General features: G+C 42.8%; 1 protein-coding gene across 2 annotated transcripts in view; it reads left to right on the top strand.

Annotated features, from left to right (window-relative positions):
• The window catches only part of ZBTB7A (zinc finger and BTB domain containing 7A), a 45,215-nt gene extending 30,221 nt beyond the window's left edge, over window positions 1-14,994 (top strand). For both annotated transcript variants that reach the window (XM_030220210.1, XM_030220209.1), the window contains exon 3: window positions 10,704-14,994. In XM_030220210.1, the coding sequence (XP_030076070.1) occupies window positions 10,704-11,136 (433 nt within the window). In that variant the 3' untranslated portion in view covers window positions 11,137-14,994. The remainder of the gene's footprint in view (window positions 1-10,703) is intronic.
• The last annotated feature ends 3,040 nt before the right edge of the window (window positions 14,995-18,034 follow it).

The following is an 18,034-nucleotide window of genomic DNA, read 5'->3' as shown; positions in this document are numbered from 1 at the left end:
CTACAGCTTGGTTGTACATGGAGTTAAAAAAAATACTTCCTCTGGTTTGTTTTACATCTGCAATCGGTTTCCTGGAGTTTCCCTTAGTCCTGGTACCATGACTAGACTGCTTTGAAATTGTCATCTGACAGCCTACACAGACATGATGTTTGATCTTCCCAACTGCACTATAGTGTTGTATCTAGGAGCCCAATTATTTGTGGAGAAAACTCGGTGGACTTTTAATCTGACACAGTGTGGCATGTGCATTTGCGGTGGACTTTTAATCTGACACAGTGTGGCATGTGCATTTGACCTCGTACTAATTGGACCAGTAACTGTTCCAAACGGTGCATTAAATATATACCCATGTAGGTTGATTTGGTTCTGGGTATCTGATATCTGGTATTACTGCTCTGTTCTACTCACTCTCCTCCTAGAAATGTGCTTACAGTACTTTGGTGTTTTGATTGAACTTCATAAATTCCTCTTTGATGTCACCAATGTTGCTTGATCATATGAAAAAAAAAAATGGAGAGAAGGTAACATGGACTGTAGCCTTTTTCACAAAAACCTTTAGCTGCTTTGGAGAGTGTTGATTCCCCCCCCCCCCCCCCCCCCCCCCAATTTAGACCTTGGCATGTCTTCCATAGTTTTCAAAAATTATAAATATGAGAGGTGTAGGGTTCCCTTGAACAAAAAAAACTTTAAACTGCACCCAGTTAAAGCGTGTTCTCCTTTTACTTGTTTCTTAATCAGAAGACGCAAAGGTGAACAGCCCCAAGTGACCTTCAGAACTCCTGAGGTACCTCTCACTAATGCTGAGACAATCCCATATGGCTGATTCTTTATTAACCCCCCCCCCCCCCCCCCAAAAAAAAAAAAAAAAAAAAAAAACAGTAGAAGCAGCTGGGAAGGAAATATCCTGTTCTCTTTTTGCCTTCCAAGTACAATCTTTTTTTTTTTTTCCCCCTCCTTCTTCTGGACTACAGACTTCCTATCCTGGTACCATGTCTATCTCAGAAAGGTAGTAGCAGAGTCACTATTTTCATTGCATACCTTGCTTCTTGCCCTGACTATTTATAAACAGGGCTATTTATAATTCCTTATACCAAGGCCTACTTCCTCTCAGCTTAGACACACAATACTTCTATCAAGTTACTCTTAGAAAAAAAAGTTTGATCATTTTACCCCTCTCAATATCTGAGCATTGGCTTCCAGTAGCCTACAGCATCCTGACATTTACTTTCCAAGTCTATTATTTATTTATTTACCGGCTTTTTTTTTTTGGGGGGGGGGGGGGGACACATAGTCACTCAAGGTGGTGTACAATAAGAATAAATCAAACGTAAGCAATAGATATTACAGCAGTAAAAATATTCAAATAACAATACAAAGTATGACACAATATACTACTTACAATGCCAACACAATATGTAATATAACATTTTAATTGACAGTGTAGGGTATAAGCAAAAATGGAACGTATAGATAGGTAAGAGAGTAAGAGGAGTTAGAAAGTAAGATGACTAATTTAAAGAAAGGTGCCTGTCTTCCTTTTTTTTTTTTTTTTTTGTTAAAAAATCAAACATACATAAAAAAGATGATTGAAAAAACAAACATTCTGATGCCCTACTTGCCATTAAGGCCCCTTTGCCGACTATTCCATCTCATCACAGAATCAGACTGGATTGTACAAGAAATTCTTCTTTCAATATGTTAGCCCCCAACCCTCTGGAACAATCTACTGTTAGATAATTAGAGTTGAATCTTCCTTCCACAAATTCAAAAACTTATTTAAAACTTTTTTTTTCTCCCAGGGCTGCTGAATAATCCTTTTTCAGTGTAACACTTAAATAATGTACACCCCCTCCTTTTTGTTGGGCTGTCTTGTTTGTGGATGTGGTATGGCCTCTCTCATTGCTGTTCCTTCCTAATTGTCACTTACATGCTAACATTTATTTAGTGTATCAAGATATATATATATATATATATATCCTCATGTTCTAGCTGTTCCCCCTCACCCTGTATTGCTTATCTGTTTGTCCCCCCCCCCCCTTATTTTAACTTATCATTGTAAACTTCATAGATGGGCTTATTGATTTGCAATATATTAAATAAACATGAACCTTCACTGCTAAAGGTTGCCAGTTCAGATCATAGGAAGAATCCTTAATGCAAGGGTTTGGAAATGAGTAACACCTTCTCGTTTGAGAGTCAAATTCTGTGTAAGAGTCACTTGTACTTATAGAAAAATGCTTTACATGCTGGGAAACTGTCTTCAGATTGGTTGATTATAATGGTATACGTTCTCCTTGGACACCATGGATCTTTGAGCCACACAGATGGTGATGTCATGCCAGGTAGAGTTGGTTTCATCTTTTTCATAAACTGCTTCATCACCCCCTAATAACTCAACCAAACGACATGGATTTGCTAACTCAAAATGAAAGGACTTTACTACACTCTAGTCTTCCTTCTCTCATGCTGACTGCTTGATTACTGGAGAATATGATTCAAGGCACTGACAAACCCTCCAGTGGAGTGATGAGGTTTTTTTTTTTTTTAATAAGCTTCATGAAAGGACTCCACCAAAAAGGCATATGCCTGGAAATGGGAGAATATTTGAATTTTGGAGCACTCCTAAAGGTCATATTCCCTTCATGTGCTCTTTAGCAGTTGTGCTAGATTATGTGCCTCATTTTTCAGACTCCAGCCTCTCTATCTCTTCCATGAGGACACACCTAGCAGCACTAGCAATCTACTGTTATTTCATCAATAAGTACATAACATAAGTAATGCCACACGGGGAAAAAACCAAGGGTCCATCGAGTCCCGGCATCCTGTCCCCGACAGCGGCCAATCCAGGTCAAGGGCACCTGACAAGCTTCCCAAATGTACAAACATTCTATACATGTTATTCCCGAAATTGTGGATTTTTCCCAAGTCCATTTAGTAGTGGTCTATGGACTTGTCCTTTAGGAAAGCGTCCAACCCCTTTTTAAACTCGGCCAAGCTAACTGTCTTCACCATGTTCTCCGGCAACGAATTCCAGAGTTTAATTACGCGTTGGGTGAAGAAGAATTTTCTCCGATTGGTTTTAATTGTTTTAACTGTACTACACTGTAGTTTCATCGCATGCTCCCTAGTCCTAGTATTGTTGGAAAGCGTGAACAGACGCTTCACATCCACCTGTTCCACTCCACTCATTATTTTATATACCTCTATCATGTCTCCCCTCAGCCGTCTCTTCTCCAAGCTGAAAAACCCTAGCCTCAGGGGCGCAGCCAGACAACAGATTTTGGGTGGCCCTAGGCAAGAAGTGGGTGGGCACCAAGTGTTCTCCCCCATCCCAACCACCACCCAAAAAAATACCTCAGCTGGCGGGGAAATGCTTCTTTCCACCTTGGCAGTCTGCAGCAGGATGTACTGAAAACAGAGCATGCGCAGGTGCCAGTATCGTGGAGAGTAGCGTTTTCGTTACTATCGGGGAAGTCTTCAGCTGGCCGAGCTTGGGATCCCCACCAGCTACCGCTGAATGTGTGCTACTGTTGGGTGGGCCTGAGCCCTAAATGGGTGGACCCAGGCCCACCTGTGGCTACGCCACTGCCTAGCCTCAGTCTTTCTTCATAGGGAAGTCATCTCATCCCCGTTATCATTTTCGTTGCCCTTCGCTGCACCTTTTCCAATTCCACTATATCTTTCTTGAGATGCGGCGACCAGAATTGGACTCAAGGTGCGGTCGCACCATGGAGCGATACAACGGCATTATAACATCCTCACACCTGTTTTCTATACCTTTCCTAATAATACCCAACATTCTATTCGCTTTCCTAGCCGCAGCAGCACACGGAGCAGAAGGTTTCAGTGTATTATCAACGATGACACCCAGATCCCTTCTTGGTCCGTAACTCTTAACGTGGAACCTTGCATGATGTAGCTATAATTCAGGTTCTTTTTTCCCACATGCATCACCTTGCACTTGCAAATCCAGACAAGGTCTCTGGCGGTCAGCCAGCAAGCAGAAGACAGGTCCAGGCAAAGGTTCAAAAGGCAGGCGGCAAGCAAACACAGAAAGAGGTCCAGATAAAGTCTCTCAGGCAGAAGTGCACAAGCACCCATGACCAGGGCCTAAGACGCAATGCAAAGGCAAAGCAGCCAGGTTTCAGAATGGCTAATAAGCCCAGCAGCACCTGGAGCTCAGCAGCAACCATCACCAGGAAACTACGGGTGCTGTGTAGGTTCAATCTGAGCAAGCAAGTCTGGCAGCCCGGAAGATCCGGACTGGACTGTGCTGAAATCGGGAACGGGTGACGGTCCACAGCAACCACCGGTTCTGGCCACCAGAGGGCGAGGTGAGCACAGACGTAACATCTATACCTTTCCTAATAATATCCAACATTCTATTCGCTTTCCTAGCCGCAGCAGCACACTGAGCAGAAGGTTTCAGTGTATTATCAATGACGACACCTAGATCACTTCTTGGTCCGTAACTCCTAACGTGGAACCTTGCATGACGTAGCTATAATTCAGGTTCTTTTTTCCCCACATGCATCACCTTGCACTTCCTCACGTTAAACGTCATCTGCCATTTAGCCGCCCAGTCTCCCAGTCTCGTAAGGTCCGCTTGTAATTTTTCACAATACTCTCGCGAGTTAACGACTTTGAATAACTTTGTGTCATCAGCAAATTTAATTACCTCGCTAGTTACTCCCATTTCTAAATCATTTATAAATATATTAAAGAGCAGCGGTCCTAGCACTGACCCCTGAGGAACCCCACTAACTACCCTTCTCCATTGTGAATGCTGCCCATTTAACCCCACTCTCTGTTTCCTGTCCTTCAACCAGTTTTTAATCCACAATAGGACATTACCTCCTATCCCATGACCCTCCAATTTCCTCTGCAGCCTTTCATGAGGTACCTTGTCAAACACCTTTTGAAAATCCAGATACGCAATGATGTCCAAACGTTTATTGAAAGGTCTCAATATAAAACCACTATTGTGCCTTCCAATTGGTTCTATGCCAACTAACATCCCCTTCTTTGAACCAATATCGGACATTGCTTTGCAATTTTTAAATTGGAAAGCAGTTTTCATTATGACCATCACTTTGGCCAGAAGAAATAAGATTCTAGCTTTAGTTCATTATTCTCCTGCATTGTACGCCACATAGAGCCTGCCTTGGTGGGAATATGTGGGATATAAATGTTCACAATAAATAAATAAATACACAACTTATAGAAACTAAAGTATTGCTAACAACTCATCCAGAATTTCTTCCCAAGATTGTTTTTTTTCTACATGAACTAGCTGTAGTTTTGCTTGTCTTTTCATCTCTCCCCCCCCCCCCCCCCCCCCCGATCATAGCCGACATGCATACTCTCGATTGTAAGAGAATTTTGTATTGCTATCATTGGCTGATCAACTATCACAGCTGTTTCTGATCTTATGACTCAACTCATCATTCATTCTTCAAAAACTATCCACCAGACCAAATAGACATTTCAGAAGAGCTACACAATATCCAATGATATATACACACACACACATAGGCCCGTTTCTCAAAAAAAAATGAAACGGGCGCTAGCAAGGCTGTCTTGTAATGGTGATTATGTTTTTAAGGCTCTCATCGAAGCGATTTCTCCTCCCTCCCCTCCATGTGCAGCAATTCTCCTGTGCCCTGCCGTCCCCTCCGTGTCCCGCAATTCTAGCCTCTCCTCCATTTCCAGCAATCCTCCACTGCCCTGCCGTCCCCTCGGTGTCCCGTGAGTCTGGCCTCCCCTCCATGTCCAGCGATTCTCCTCTGCACTACCCTCCTCTCAGTGTCCCGTGATTCTCCTCTGCCCTGCCCTCCCATATCCCAGGATTCTGGCCTCCCCTCCATGTCTAGCAATTGTCCTCTACCCTGCCCTCTCTGTGTCCTGTGATTCTCTTCTCTCCTCCCATTCCCTTCATGTCCAGCGATTCTCTTCTGCCCTGCCCTGCCCTCCCACCTGTGCCCTGCAATTCTCTCCTCTCCTCTCCTCCCATCCCATCTATGTCGATTCTCCTCTGTCCTCCCCTCCATGTCCAGCGTTCTGTTGCCTTCACTTGTCTTGCTTGCGTTCGTAATATCCTGACATCAGCTCCCCTCCAGTGTTCCCTTCCCTCTCACTGTTCCGCCCTCTCGCATTATTTCGTCTTTATGCAAGGGCGGAACAATGAGAGGGAAGGGAACGCTGGAGGCTTGCTGACGTTAGGATGTTACGAACCCAGCCAGCCATCCGTGGAACGTTGACGGTACAAATTATTATTTATATATATATATATATATATATATATATATATATATACACACACACACACACACACACACAAGCTTCTTCTGTCATTGTTTTGTGTTGGACCTCAGCGGTGTCAATCAAAGGCTTTTCATTGTCTTTAAGCTTTACACACCCACCTCATCACCGGTCCCCTAGAATCCTTAATTGCTATTAACTTCTCTCCTAAAGAAATTTTTAGTATAGCCAATATTGCCTTTTAATTAATATCTCCATTTATATAGAAGAAGAAGAAATACATCTTATTGTGAAGATTTTTAACATATTTCTTAGCTGAAAGATTCTGCTGGCCATGGAGAAACACCCATTACAGGTGAGCAACTCCATTTACTCATCACTGCTGTTTTAAGGTAGCACAGTTCATTGCAATGGCAGTGTTGATTGTATTTTGTTGAGAGGAGTCTGGATGTTGGATTAGAACCAAAGAGGAATACAAAACCTGTGATAGCCTACCAGCAAAGTGGTAGAGGTGAGAAGCATATTCAGGCCAGATACAATGAAGACGATTGGCTAAATACATGTGTTGTTGGGATCTGTTGTTGGTTTATGTGGGGGATATTACATGCTCTTGTCTTCCCTCTCTGGTTTCCTACCACTTTTGAGAACAACTGGGTAGATTATTTTGGCCAATTGAACCTTTTGAGTGGTCATCACTGTTAACATAGGTTATGTAACAGATAAGCAAGCAGTTTCTGAATTGGTTAGACTCAGTTGGACAACTTAGATTTGTATTTCCTGTCATCTTTGCATGTTGTTCTCTTGAGTATGGTTCTTCTGTGTGCTACAAAATATTCATTGGGGTGGGGTAGAAGAAACCATTTATTTTCCTGAGCTTGGGGAAGATGATATAACTCATGCGAGGCTGAGCCTCATCTAAGTACTGGTTAGACATCCCTGCTGAATGAAAATTAAACCTTATATCTCCCCACCTCCATTTTTGGATTCAGTTTCTTCTGGACCATTACTTAATGGCACATAAATAGCTGAGTCATCTTCTTGGTGTGTCTTCAACCAGTGTTCCTTTCCCACATTTTGACGTATGAGTGCCTGTAAGCTGCCAGCTTGGCCGCAGTTGCCAAAGAGTGATGGCCTCATGAATTAATGAATTGTGTGGGTTTAGGTAAAATAAAAATGATTGTTTTGACTAGGAAAGCCAAAGTAAGGTGAGCACCAAATTTTTAATTTGGCTCTGTGAGCACAGAGAGCAGGGCTTGATTTGAGAGGTTTGTGCTCATAGGCAGGATCTGCTACTACTACTACTTAGCATTTCTATAGCGCTGCCAGGGTTACACAGCGCTGTACAAGTTTAAACATGGGGAAGGACAGTCCCTGCTCAAGAGAGCTTACAATCTAAAGGTAAAAACTATGTAGTCAGTGTAGGTATCAGGAATGGGAAGGTGGTTAGGCACCAAAAGCAAGGGAGAAGAGAGGGAAGCAAGGGAGGAGTCTTCCTTAGAAATTAGAGGCCCTAATGTGAGCAAAATTGGGCTACTATTTAGGACTGTTATTTGGTGCCCTAGGCTTATATCTAGGCTTCGTGAGGAGACAAAGTGACTTGCTCATGACTGACATGTCCTGGGACAGAATTGTTGTCCACTAATTTATTTACTTACAGATTTTCTTATATACTGTCAATTGCATAAGCAAAGTCATGCATCTAGGCAGTTTACAAATTAAATGGTAGAGAAAGGACAGGTATGGGAAGAGAAGAGGGGAAGAAGAGTGGGCAGGGTACAGGGTGGAGGGAGAAGTAAGCAAAGGAGAGATGGGGAAAATTATGGAAAAATTACCAAGTAGCTGTGGGCTAGGTTTGTTGAGCCAGATTTGCAGCAGTTTCTTTGTAATTGATGTAAGATGATTCCTGTCTGAGGGGTTGGGGTAGTTGAGTTCTAGAGTTTTGGAGGTCAATGTAATAAAATGCCAAGTCATATGTTAAGTTCAGTCACAGAACAGAAGGAGGAGGTAGCAATAGGAAGGATTGCTGGGATATCTAAAATGTGTGTGGGTATTAATCTGACTGCTATCCTTTTGGGAAAACAAATGAGGAAAGAATGCAGAGCATGTACTTTAATCTTTCCAGCTCCTTTGCATGTGGGGTGACAGGCAGTTGTTAATTTTTGGGTTGTGAAGGTAGGCTTGGGGGGGGGGGGGGGGGAGTAGGGCCAGTTTGAGAGTAGAGACTGCACGGGCACAGGGTTCGCAGGAATCCTGCGGAACTCGTGGGGTCGGAAGCAGTTCCAGCGGGGTTCCCATGGAAGTGTATGCTGCACTTGCGCCAGCCTCGCACCTACTAAGTACCAAGTTCTTTGAGTTCTGTCTTCTCCTCCTCCATGCTTTAACAGCACAGATGCGGAAAGTCTCCATTAAGGAAGTGATAGAGACACCAATGTTGATGGCATTCAAAAAGGTGTGGGATAAACACAGAGTATCTCTAATTTAGTAAATGGAAGTTATAAAAAACCTAAACTTAAATGGCTGCATGTGTGTGGATGTGTCAAATGAGGCTTAGATGGTGACTCCAGCTGTGATGAACTAGGGCCGATACCGGGCAGACTTTTATGGTCTGTGTCTCGTATACCCTACCCTTACTTATACCTCTCCTATATCTCGTTCACCTCTCCTTACTTATACCTCTCCTACTCCCTTCACCCTTGTCCTTCTCTACCTACCTATCTCTTTTGTTATTCTGCTATACTTTTATTTTCTCCATCAATACTCTGTAATCCTTATTACTATGTAAGCCGCATTGAACCTGCTTTGGGAAAGCGCGGGGTACAAATGTAATAAATAAATATGGCAGACTGGTTTAAGATGGTCTGGAAAGGGCTTAGACAGGAACTTTAGTGGCTGGACAGACTTTTACGGTCTGTATCCTGCAATTGAGAAGACAAATAGGCTGGAGTAGGATTGGACGACAACTCCAGCAGTTGGAACATAAGGATAGGGCTGGGTGTACTTCTGTGTTGTATGTCCCATATATGCCAAAAAAAGACCATAATCAAGAAAATAAAATATCACATTCATTGTTGATTTAATTATCAATTGATAATGAGTGTGTGACTATTGGGCAGACTGGATGGACCATTCAGGTTTTTATCTGCCGTTACTGTTAACCCTCTCTGCTCCCAGGCTGATGCACAAACCTCGCCTCTGATACAGGCACAAGCATTAGAAGTCACCTGACCTACTGGCGTGTGCATGTGGCGACCTCTCAGCACACAGTGCCAGTGAATCAGAAACAAGTCTTACATGTGCAGACCAGAGTTCCAACTTCGTTCCTTCCTTGACTGCAGTGCTGCAGCTCAAACCCAGAGTGAGACTGAGAGCCACCTGGAATTTTTTTTATGTACCATTAAATTCTTGTGGAACTGAGTGGGACAGGTTAAATTCTTGTGGGGATGGGCAGAAACGGATAAGATTTCTGTCCCCGTGTAACTTTCTATTCGAGAGTTTGGAAGAGTAGAGAATTCTGTGTTTTAAAATTCATTCCCCTATTGTTTAACTGCTACATTTCACTCTTAGGGGATTGTTTACTGAGTTGTCTGCAGCAGGGCCCATAGGAATAAAATGGGCCCTGCTGCAGGTAACTTGAGCTAAGCTTTATTTATTGTGAACATTTATATCCCAGTAAACAACCCCCTTAATCTATGTTACCAAGCTACAGAAGTAGAAACTCCTTTTCCCATAGAAATACATTGGGGCATATGTTGGCGGTATTATATCTGGAACCACCATCCTATTTGACCCATTTTCAGTTTCAGTGTGTCTTTTACAGGTTTTTCCTATATACCAAGTTCTCATCCCATTCTGTCAGACGGTTGTTTTGCCCCTGTACAAGACAAACGTTCTCAACCCCCTTTTCTATAATTCTTTCCATCTTGTATTGGGTTGGAAAGAACAAAAAATAGGGAATGAGGGAGGTAGATTCACGGATTGAAAAGAAATGCTTTGCGGTGCTGCGCCCTAAGCAGCTTAAGTAAAGAGATATCGCAAAGCACAAGTCCTTTAAAATAAGGAGCGAGAGAAAGCTAAAGCCAAAAGTTCATTTGATCCTTTGACTCTGCTTTTTACTTTACTTCTGTTTAGGTGTAAGTTTTTTATTGAATGCAGACTGAAGCCTAGATAGTGTAGGCTTGCTATCTGGTTCCGGATTTGCCTGCCTTGTTTTACCCGTTCCATCAGTGACTTTATACTTTGCTTCTGTTAGTGAATGCAACTGAGAAGTTAGAACTACACCTCCCTGCATACAATGGGCTAAAGCTGGGACTGGATTATTTCAGTTCTGCAAATCAAGAGCTAGCTAGTAATCCTGTAGCCATTCCAGAAGTAGGCTACCCACTTGCCCCTAAAGAGAACGTGCAGGGTATCTAATGTTCACTATCCTCTCCCCTTTCCCACAGGCAGGACAAGCTGAAGGTACACATGAGGAAGCACACGGGAGAGAAGCCGTACATGTGCCAGCAGTGTGGTGCTGCTTTCGCTCACAACTACGACTTGAAGAATCACATGCGTGTGCACACGGGCCTCCGGCCCTACCAGTGTGAGAGCTGCTTCAAGACTTTTGTCCGCTCCGACCACTTGCACCGGCACCTCAAGAAAGATGGCTGCAATGGGATCCCGTCCAAACGGGGCCGCAAGCCCCGGGTGAGGGACGCCGGCTGCCTTCCAGTACCCCCTGTCCCCTTGGCAGAAGAGCTAGGGAGCCCCGCTGCCATCCAGGACACCCATGGAAATGATCAGGAGCACACAGGAGAGCCTTCTATGGGGGACATGTCAGGAGGGCTGAGGGAAGAGGAGGGTTCAGTGGAAGAGAGCATGCACCAGCTCTCCTAAAACACCAAAAAAAAAAACAAAAACAAAAAAAACCAAGGTGTCACAAAATCCAGTTAGCACTCTCCTCTGATTTGTCTTCATGATGCCAATTCATTGCCCCCTTACCTCCCACTTTCCCTTCTTTTAACCCCCGCCTCTACCACCTCTTTCAGCCCCCTTCCTTCTTAGATCATGTTGACTGAGGGCTGTTGTCAAGGGGAAAGGGGCTAGTTTGGGAAAGTGAGGAGAGGAGGTAGCTTATGCTGGTAATACAGGGAGCTGTAATTAAAAATATAAAGCTTTATTTTATGTACAGATACGAAAAAGAAAAAGATGCTTTTAAGTTATTTTAAAGCAAAGGTGGTTAATAGAGTAAATGCATTAAATGCAAAGAAGAGGCAGTTGCATTCTTGCAATGCGATTTTTTTTTTTTTTTTTTTTTAATTTTTTAATGTGCACGAGTGAGGGTCCAGTTCCGCCAGTGCCCTTGGCACCGATTACTGGAGTAGTATGGGCTGAGAGTCCAATAACTTTCCTGTCCTCTTTCCCCCCATCCCCCAACCCCCCTCATGGGTTTAAAGCTGAGATGTCAGGTTCCATTTCAAAGATATTTAGTAATGAGCCATTGGAAAGAGATTCTGACTACTCTGTGGACACTAAAGACCCCCAAGGCACTTTCTGTAAGAGGAGTTTGTCCTGCCTAAATTCCACTTTTAACCTACCTTAATCTGGACCCTCATCATAACGTAGCTCTGGTACTAAAGCTAAAGCAAAATGCTTTCACCTGTTCCACTGTGATGGGTCATTAATTAAGTATTGTGCAGCACTTTGTCAGAGTTTTTCAGAAATGAATGGAGAAATCTCTTCATAGAAGGATAAGGAGAGAAACAGCAGTAAGTGGCTGGCTGCTACTGAGAGACTGAGGGTTTTTCTCTTGTCATTTCTCATCCTCTTCCAATTCTGATGTGTGTGCTCCAGGTCCTGCAGCACATAGGCACACTGGATTCCCTATAAAGTTTTCTCATGCTGCCTGAGTGCAGAATGCTTGCCTCTGACTTATTATGTCAGATGTAAAAATATTAGCTATACCTGGCCTGTAGTCAGGACACATTCACTTCACCTCAGCCTGAGGTTTGCATTGGCCTTTGGGGGCAAGGCCAGCGTAGATCGCTATTTAGTATGTTATGAAAATGATGTGCTTCTCAAAGAATGGCACACAGTGCTGGGAAATGTAGTTTCAGTGATCCCCTGCACCTCCCCCCCCCCCCCCCCCCCCTACTTGAGATGGTGTTTTCCTTTGTGATAGAAGTCAAGCAGAGTAACTCTATCTGAAGGTCTGACACAGACTTTTTTTTCACCCCCCCCCCCCCCCCCATCTGTCTACAAATTAGGCACTTAGTGATGAGTATCAGCTCCTCTCAACATATACCCCCTGTAATCCTTGGCACTGCTGTTTTGTTGAGATTTTGGTTTCTTTCCTACTGGCTTTTTTTTTTTCACTCCCCACTGAGCTCTGAGTTAATAAACCAGGACTGGATCAAAATCTCACTATGGCTTGGCATCTAGCTAAAATGAAGGCATTCCCCATTCCCAGTGGGGTAAATTCTGCCTGAAATTCCCTGAAGTGCAGGAGTGCCAAGGAAAAAGGGGACTTGCCTCTGCTCCCAAATCTTCTGAGGTACACCTTTACTGGAGCTTATGCCACAATCCCTCCAGTGTATGGGAGCTGGTGTCCCCCAGTCACTGCTTCTTCTGGTAAATGCACCATCTCAGGTGGGATGTAGAAAGGTCACAACCTATGGAAGAAACCAAGACCTGTTACTCTGTTGAGACCAGCCATAGTAGAAATTCCTTCCACCCACCCCAACCCCTTTTCTGTAGCTGTTTTAAGAGTAGAAGGCTGGGCCTGGATAAATTCATAGTCTTAAAAGGAAATCACAAGTGCAACAGTGTTTTATAGAGCACCTTGAGAAGTGGCGAGCAGATATAGTGAAGAGATAGGGAGGGAAGATTGCATGTTTAAAGCTGTTAAAGCAATAATAAAAAAATTTATATCTTAGCACTTTGAATGGGAATGGGTACACAACCTTATCCTAATCCTTTTGGAAAGATGTTTACATGTGAAAGCTAACATCTACTGCAGAAAAAAAGAAAACCAACACATTACCCAATAGCTAAATGCAAGAAGAGATGGTAGATGGATTTATTTTTGTACGTAGTGGGCTCCAGGGGTGTATGCTTTCTGGAGAGGAACCGAGGACTGTGCTAATTAGGATTGTGACCTCACCTGAACCTTTAAAGCTGATTGCACTTCGAATGGAAGCTTGAATTTTAGGCAGGAATCATGTCTTTTGTGTTGTCTCCTTCCCACCTCATCCCCCCTTTTTTATTTTTTAAATGTCTTATAGCCAGTGCTGGCATTAATGGTCCGCTCTCCTCCCATAATCCTCTCAAAACAATTCTTCTGCCTGAAAGAGGAAATTGTACCTTATTTTTCTCCTTGGAAGCGTGGGAGGAGAGAGACAAGGGGGGGGGGGGAGTCTCTGTTGTCTTATTTTGTCTTATTTATTCCTTACAAGATTGGAATGGAGATGGAAAATAATGGGGTGCGCTAAACATGGTAGATATATAAGAAAATCAGCAGAGTTTAACCTTCAACAAGAAGGAACAGTAGATCTGGGATTAGTGTCTTCAGAAGGAAAAGATTATATTGTGGGCTCTTCAAAAGGTAGGTGGGGATAGATAAAATACCAACTGTCCACCAATTCTGCGCAATTAAAATACAGAAAATTTTCAACAAAAAGACCCTGGAGTGAGCTATTCCAGGACCTTGTAAGGCAAAGCCATAGAGACCATTCTAATTGACACACTTGGTATTAAGCACTTCTTTTCTTGAGCGTGTGTCAACTGACTCTTTTATTTTGCATTTGCTGGTTGGTTTTGTGACACTTGGAGCCCTGTACCAGTGTTCCTTATCCTGCTCATTTCCCCACTTGTGGAACAAGCCATTTATTATGCATGTCTCAGGCAGTCTGGCTTCCTGAAAACGGTTCAGCGGAGTCTGAATGAGTCTAGTAATTGATGGATACTGTTAAGAATGTAAAATGAAAAGAAATAGACATTTCCAGTTGGCAGGCAGATTCTGGAAGTCAACCAGACCATATTCAGAGAATTTTCATTCCAGTTGGGCACTTCTTCGCACCAGAGTCATTCTCTTCCCAGTTTAGTAATGTGAGTTAGTTGGGTGCTTTCTTTCCCTTGAGCCCATTCTTCCCATCACACATGAACACTTTTAATTTGGCAAGCAATCTGAATGGATCCTGCCATGTTATGACTGTACATGGTGGGTCCCAGCTCAGATGCTCCTTCCAGGGACCCTCTGCCTAGCACTGGCTACTTACTGCATATGCAAAAATGAGTGTGCACTTGTAAATAGTTATTTGAGGTTCTTGTTGTAATCAAAAGTTGTTGTATCTCTCTTCTGCATTCAGTTGGATGCTCTCCATCCTCTTCTGCTCCTAACCCTTTCTGTTTTGCATGTCTTTCGGTGATTCCAGAAGACCCTTTCCCATCATGGGCTGCCAAGTGAGTAAAAGGCCAAGGATTATTACTTGCACAGAGGTTTGGTTCCACCCTAGTTTTGTATTGGAAGACACAAAGGTTGAATCAAGATAGAAAAGTTGATGGGAGTAGTAGGGTTATTTTGATAGGACAGTGCAGTGGAAGTTGAGGTTCTAGGTAGCAGGGATTGGCTTACAAATAGTTATGGCCATAGTATCCATAAATAAATATGATTTACTCTTTTACCATCAGAAAGAAAGTATGGGCCCTTCAGTGCCTTTTTTTTTTTTTTTTTTTTTTTAAGGATTCTGGACCAAGAATGAATTTTTTTTTTTTTTTTTTGGGGGGGGGGGGGGGGGGATTGGTGCTATGCTATAACATGGGGATTTCATTCCTTACTAGTAATTTACCCACTATGGGGAGTTGTAAGAAAAGTGTTTGTAAATCATGCCCTTTTCTCCATCAACTGTTCATGCAGAGGGACTGGCACTATAATTGAATTGGGCTTGAGAAAGAAGTGGATATCAGCTCATCACTGTAAGCCTTTACCCATATAAATAATCTTTCAAAGCCAATACTTTTTTTTATCTCCAGCTTTTCTTGTGCCCAAACAGATTTCCTCTCCTAAAGTTCCCTCAGATGACTCATCATCTTCCCTTAATATTTCCCTCCCCCACCCCCTGCTACTTTGAGATTGTAGGGAGGAGATGAGCAGCTTCTCACAGCTGATAGTCTGAACAGAGATACCACAGCTTGTTTCTAATGAAAAGCTTTTATCTTTATTGGAGATGCGGGGAACAGGTGTGTGAGCTTTGAGTGTGGTCAGATCATGTGTCAGCACAGGCAACACTTTAGTACAAGCCGTGAAGCATTTGCACTAAACTCTGACCCCTTGTACACTTCCAGGGAGTCTTTCATATATCCAAATCCATTTTGCCTTAACCCTCTGATAGGCTTAACTCTGTTCCAACCACCACATGCATGAAAATAACCCAATCACATACTGTATATAAGTATTGATTCTTCTGTTTGTTTGTTTTTTAAATTCAGGTTGTGGTAAAGTGTTGCCAGGGATATTGCTGAATTATCTTATTGTAGGATGGGAACTCATCCAACAGAAAAAAATTGTTATTGTGTGTTTCATTTTCTTGGTACAGAAAACAAATTGTCACATGTGCTCTGTGTTTTTGCACTGGTCCCATGTGTCTGTGTATACCAACAGTGCTGTGCACAGTTTTCACACTGAATGGGAAGTCAGATCTTTGTGAGCAGTTCCAATTCCATATTCAAGGTTTACATAAGACTGTGCAGAGGCAGCGGAATGGCTTAGGCCAACGGGACCATGGTTCTACCAATATTTTATTCAATACAGCATCAGCAACTAGAGAGCTTAAGGGCAGAATTGGCAATTGGTTTGCTTGGCCCCTCCAACCACAAAGGTGTTCTGCTGCTCCTGCAGGTGGATGGTTAGGCCCATAAAAATTACTTTTCAACTTTTGACTCAACTTCATGAGATAGTGATGGGAGAAGAGGTTAGAAGACTCCCCCCCCCCCCCCAACCCCCACACTGTCCACCTAAATTATTATTAAGGAGCTGATACCCTTGAGTTAAACTGTTTTCTCTATCTCCCAGTTAGATGGTTGTGTGAGGATGGGAGGTGTCCCAGCTTAGTCTGATAACTGTACACACCTGTATTATCATCTTGTTGTTCATGGTCCTTCCATTCTCTCATAAAAGCACAGTGCAGCTACTGTGGTTTGGAAGTGCTTGGATCGAACTTGTAAAGTGTGCTTGGAAGTTGTAATACCCATCCCTCTCCCCAAGCTATTCAAACAAATTCAGTTACTGTAAGCAAGGACCATGACAGAAGGAGAAGGACACAGCTAAAAACTGAAAGGTTCCACACTTGACTCGAAGGTTAAAATTTGAAAAAGCACATTCATTATTATTGTCTATAGTAAATACCAAAGTATACCCCATCCTCACTATAGCTTTCCCAGAAATATTTCCAGTAGCTCCTGGATTAATTAATTATGCAGATTTGCTTTTGAATGGCCAGTGTTTGGGAGGTAGTCAGGGTAATAGTTTAGCTTCAGGATATGGTGGTCTTCATAGGTGCTCCATGTGTGTTCTTTTGTAGCACTTGAATGTATCCAGGGTAGCCCCAAAAGCTTTGCGATGAGGCTGAGAATATATTTTGTAATCTTTGTTATGTATTATAAATGCCTTTGTTTTCAGCTAATCTCTAGCCCTGACCTGTTATCTCCTAAATGATGCTGCATCTGTTGTCCAGAGTACAAGGAGAACTATTGGTAATGGACATCAGACACTACAGATCTAACCTTACTGCTCTAGTTCTCTGACTTGTCTACAGCATTTGGAAGTCTTTGTAATTTGCCTTGAGAAATAATTAAGGGTATCAAACACCCAGGGCTTATTTATGCAAAGATTTCTCCATCCGTGAGTAAACGTGCAGACATCTGGTGCTAGAAGAATCTAACAAAGTTTATCTTCCCAAAGAAAATGAAATAAGGCTGCTTATGCCTATATTGGAGATATCAGCTGTGCTAAAAAGGAAGTTGTGTGATTTGGTTGGTCGATTCTTTCCCAGTTCTCAGCTTTACCAATTATGCAGTAGTGGGGGGTGTGAACTTTGTCTGCATCTCCCTCATCATTAGTGCTAATGTTAGAAGTTTACTTGTCTCTCTCTTTGTCTCTTGCTTTTTCTCCTCAAGTGTCAGGTCTAAGATTTGTTTTACTCTTGACCAAGAACAACAGATCAAGCTTGGTTGTATCTACTCTTGGCCCCTTAATGTTTTGAGATGAATACGAACTTCTCCTTCCATGGAAAAGCTACTGTGAGCTTAAAAGATGTGTGGATCCTTCTTTGCACTAATTGGACTTGTTTAAACCATTGGGAAGCTCTTTTGTTGCACAGGGTTGATGAGGATGGAGGTAGGTAGAAGCAGGGAAGTCACTGATGGCCTGGGAAGAGAGAATAAGGTTGAACATTGGTATAAACAATATCAACTTTTTATGTTTAACATGAGAAGAGACAAATTCTCCATTTGTCTGTCTGTCTCTGTGAAGTATTCTGGGGAAGAGCCTGGTCATTCTTAGCCTACATTGGTTTTCTAAATAAAGACTGACCAAAAATTCATGAATGAACAAGAAATAAGGGGTTGCCCTGCTTTGGCTTTGCAGTGTAATTCCAAGGTGCCAAGGCAGAGCATTTGGACTTTGACTAGATTCTTATCTATCGCTCTCCTTTTGGCTGTCCCTTGCACACATAGCCACCATTCCAGTTCCCAGCACTTTGGCTTACCTCGTTGGAGGCTGAGTGGATGTGAGCAGTTT

The sequence above is a fragment of the Microcaecilia unicolor genome, chromosome 11 (genome assembly GCF_901765095.1).
Source record: "Microcaecilia unicolor chromosome 11, aMicUni1.1, whole genome shotgun sequence".
NCBI classification, from domain to species: Eukaryota; Metazoa; Chordata; class Amphibia; order Gymnophiona; family Siphonopidae; genus Microcaecilia; species Microcaecilia unicolor.
Note: the sequence above shows the minus strand (reverse complement) of the source record. Positions and strands in the feature narration are given on the sequence as shown.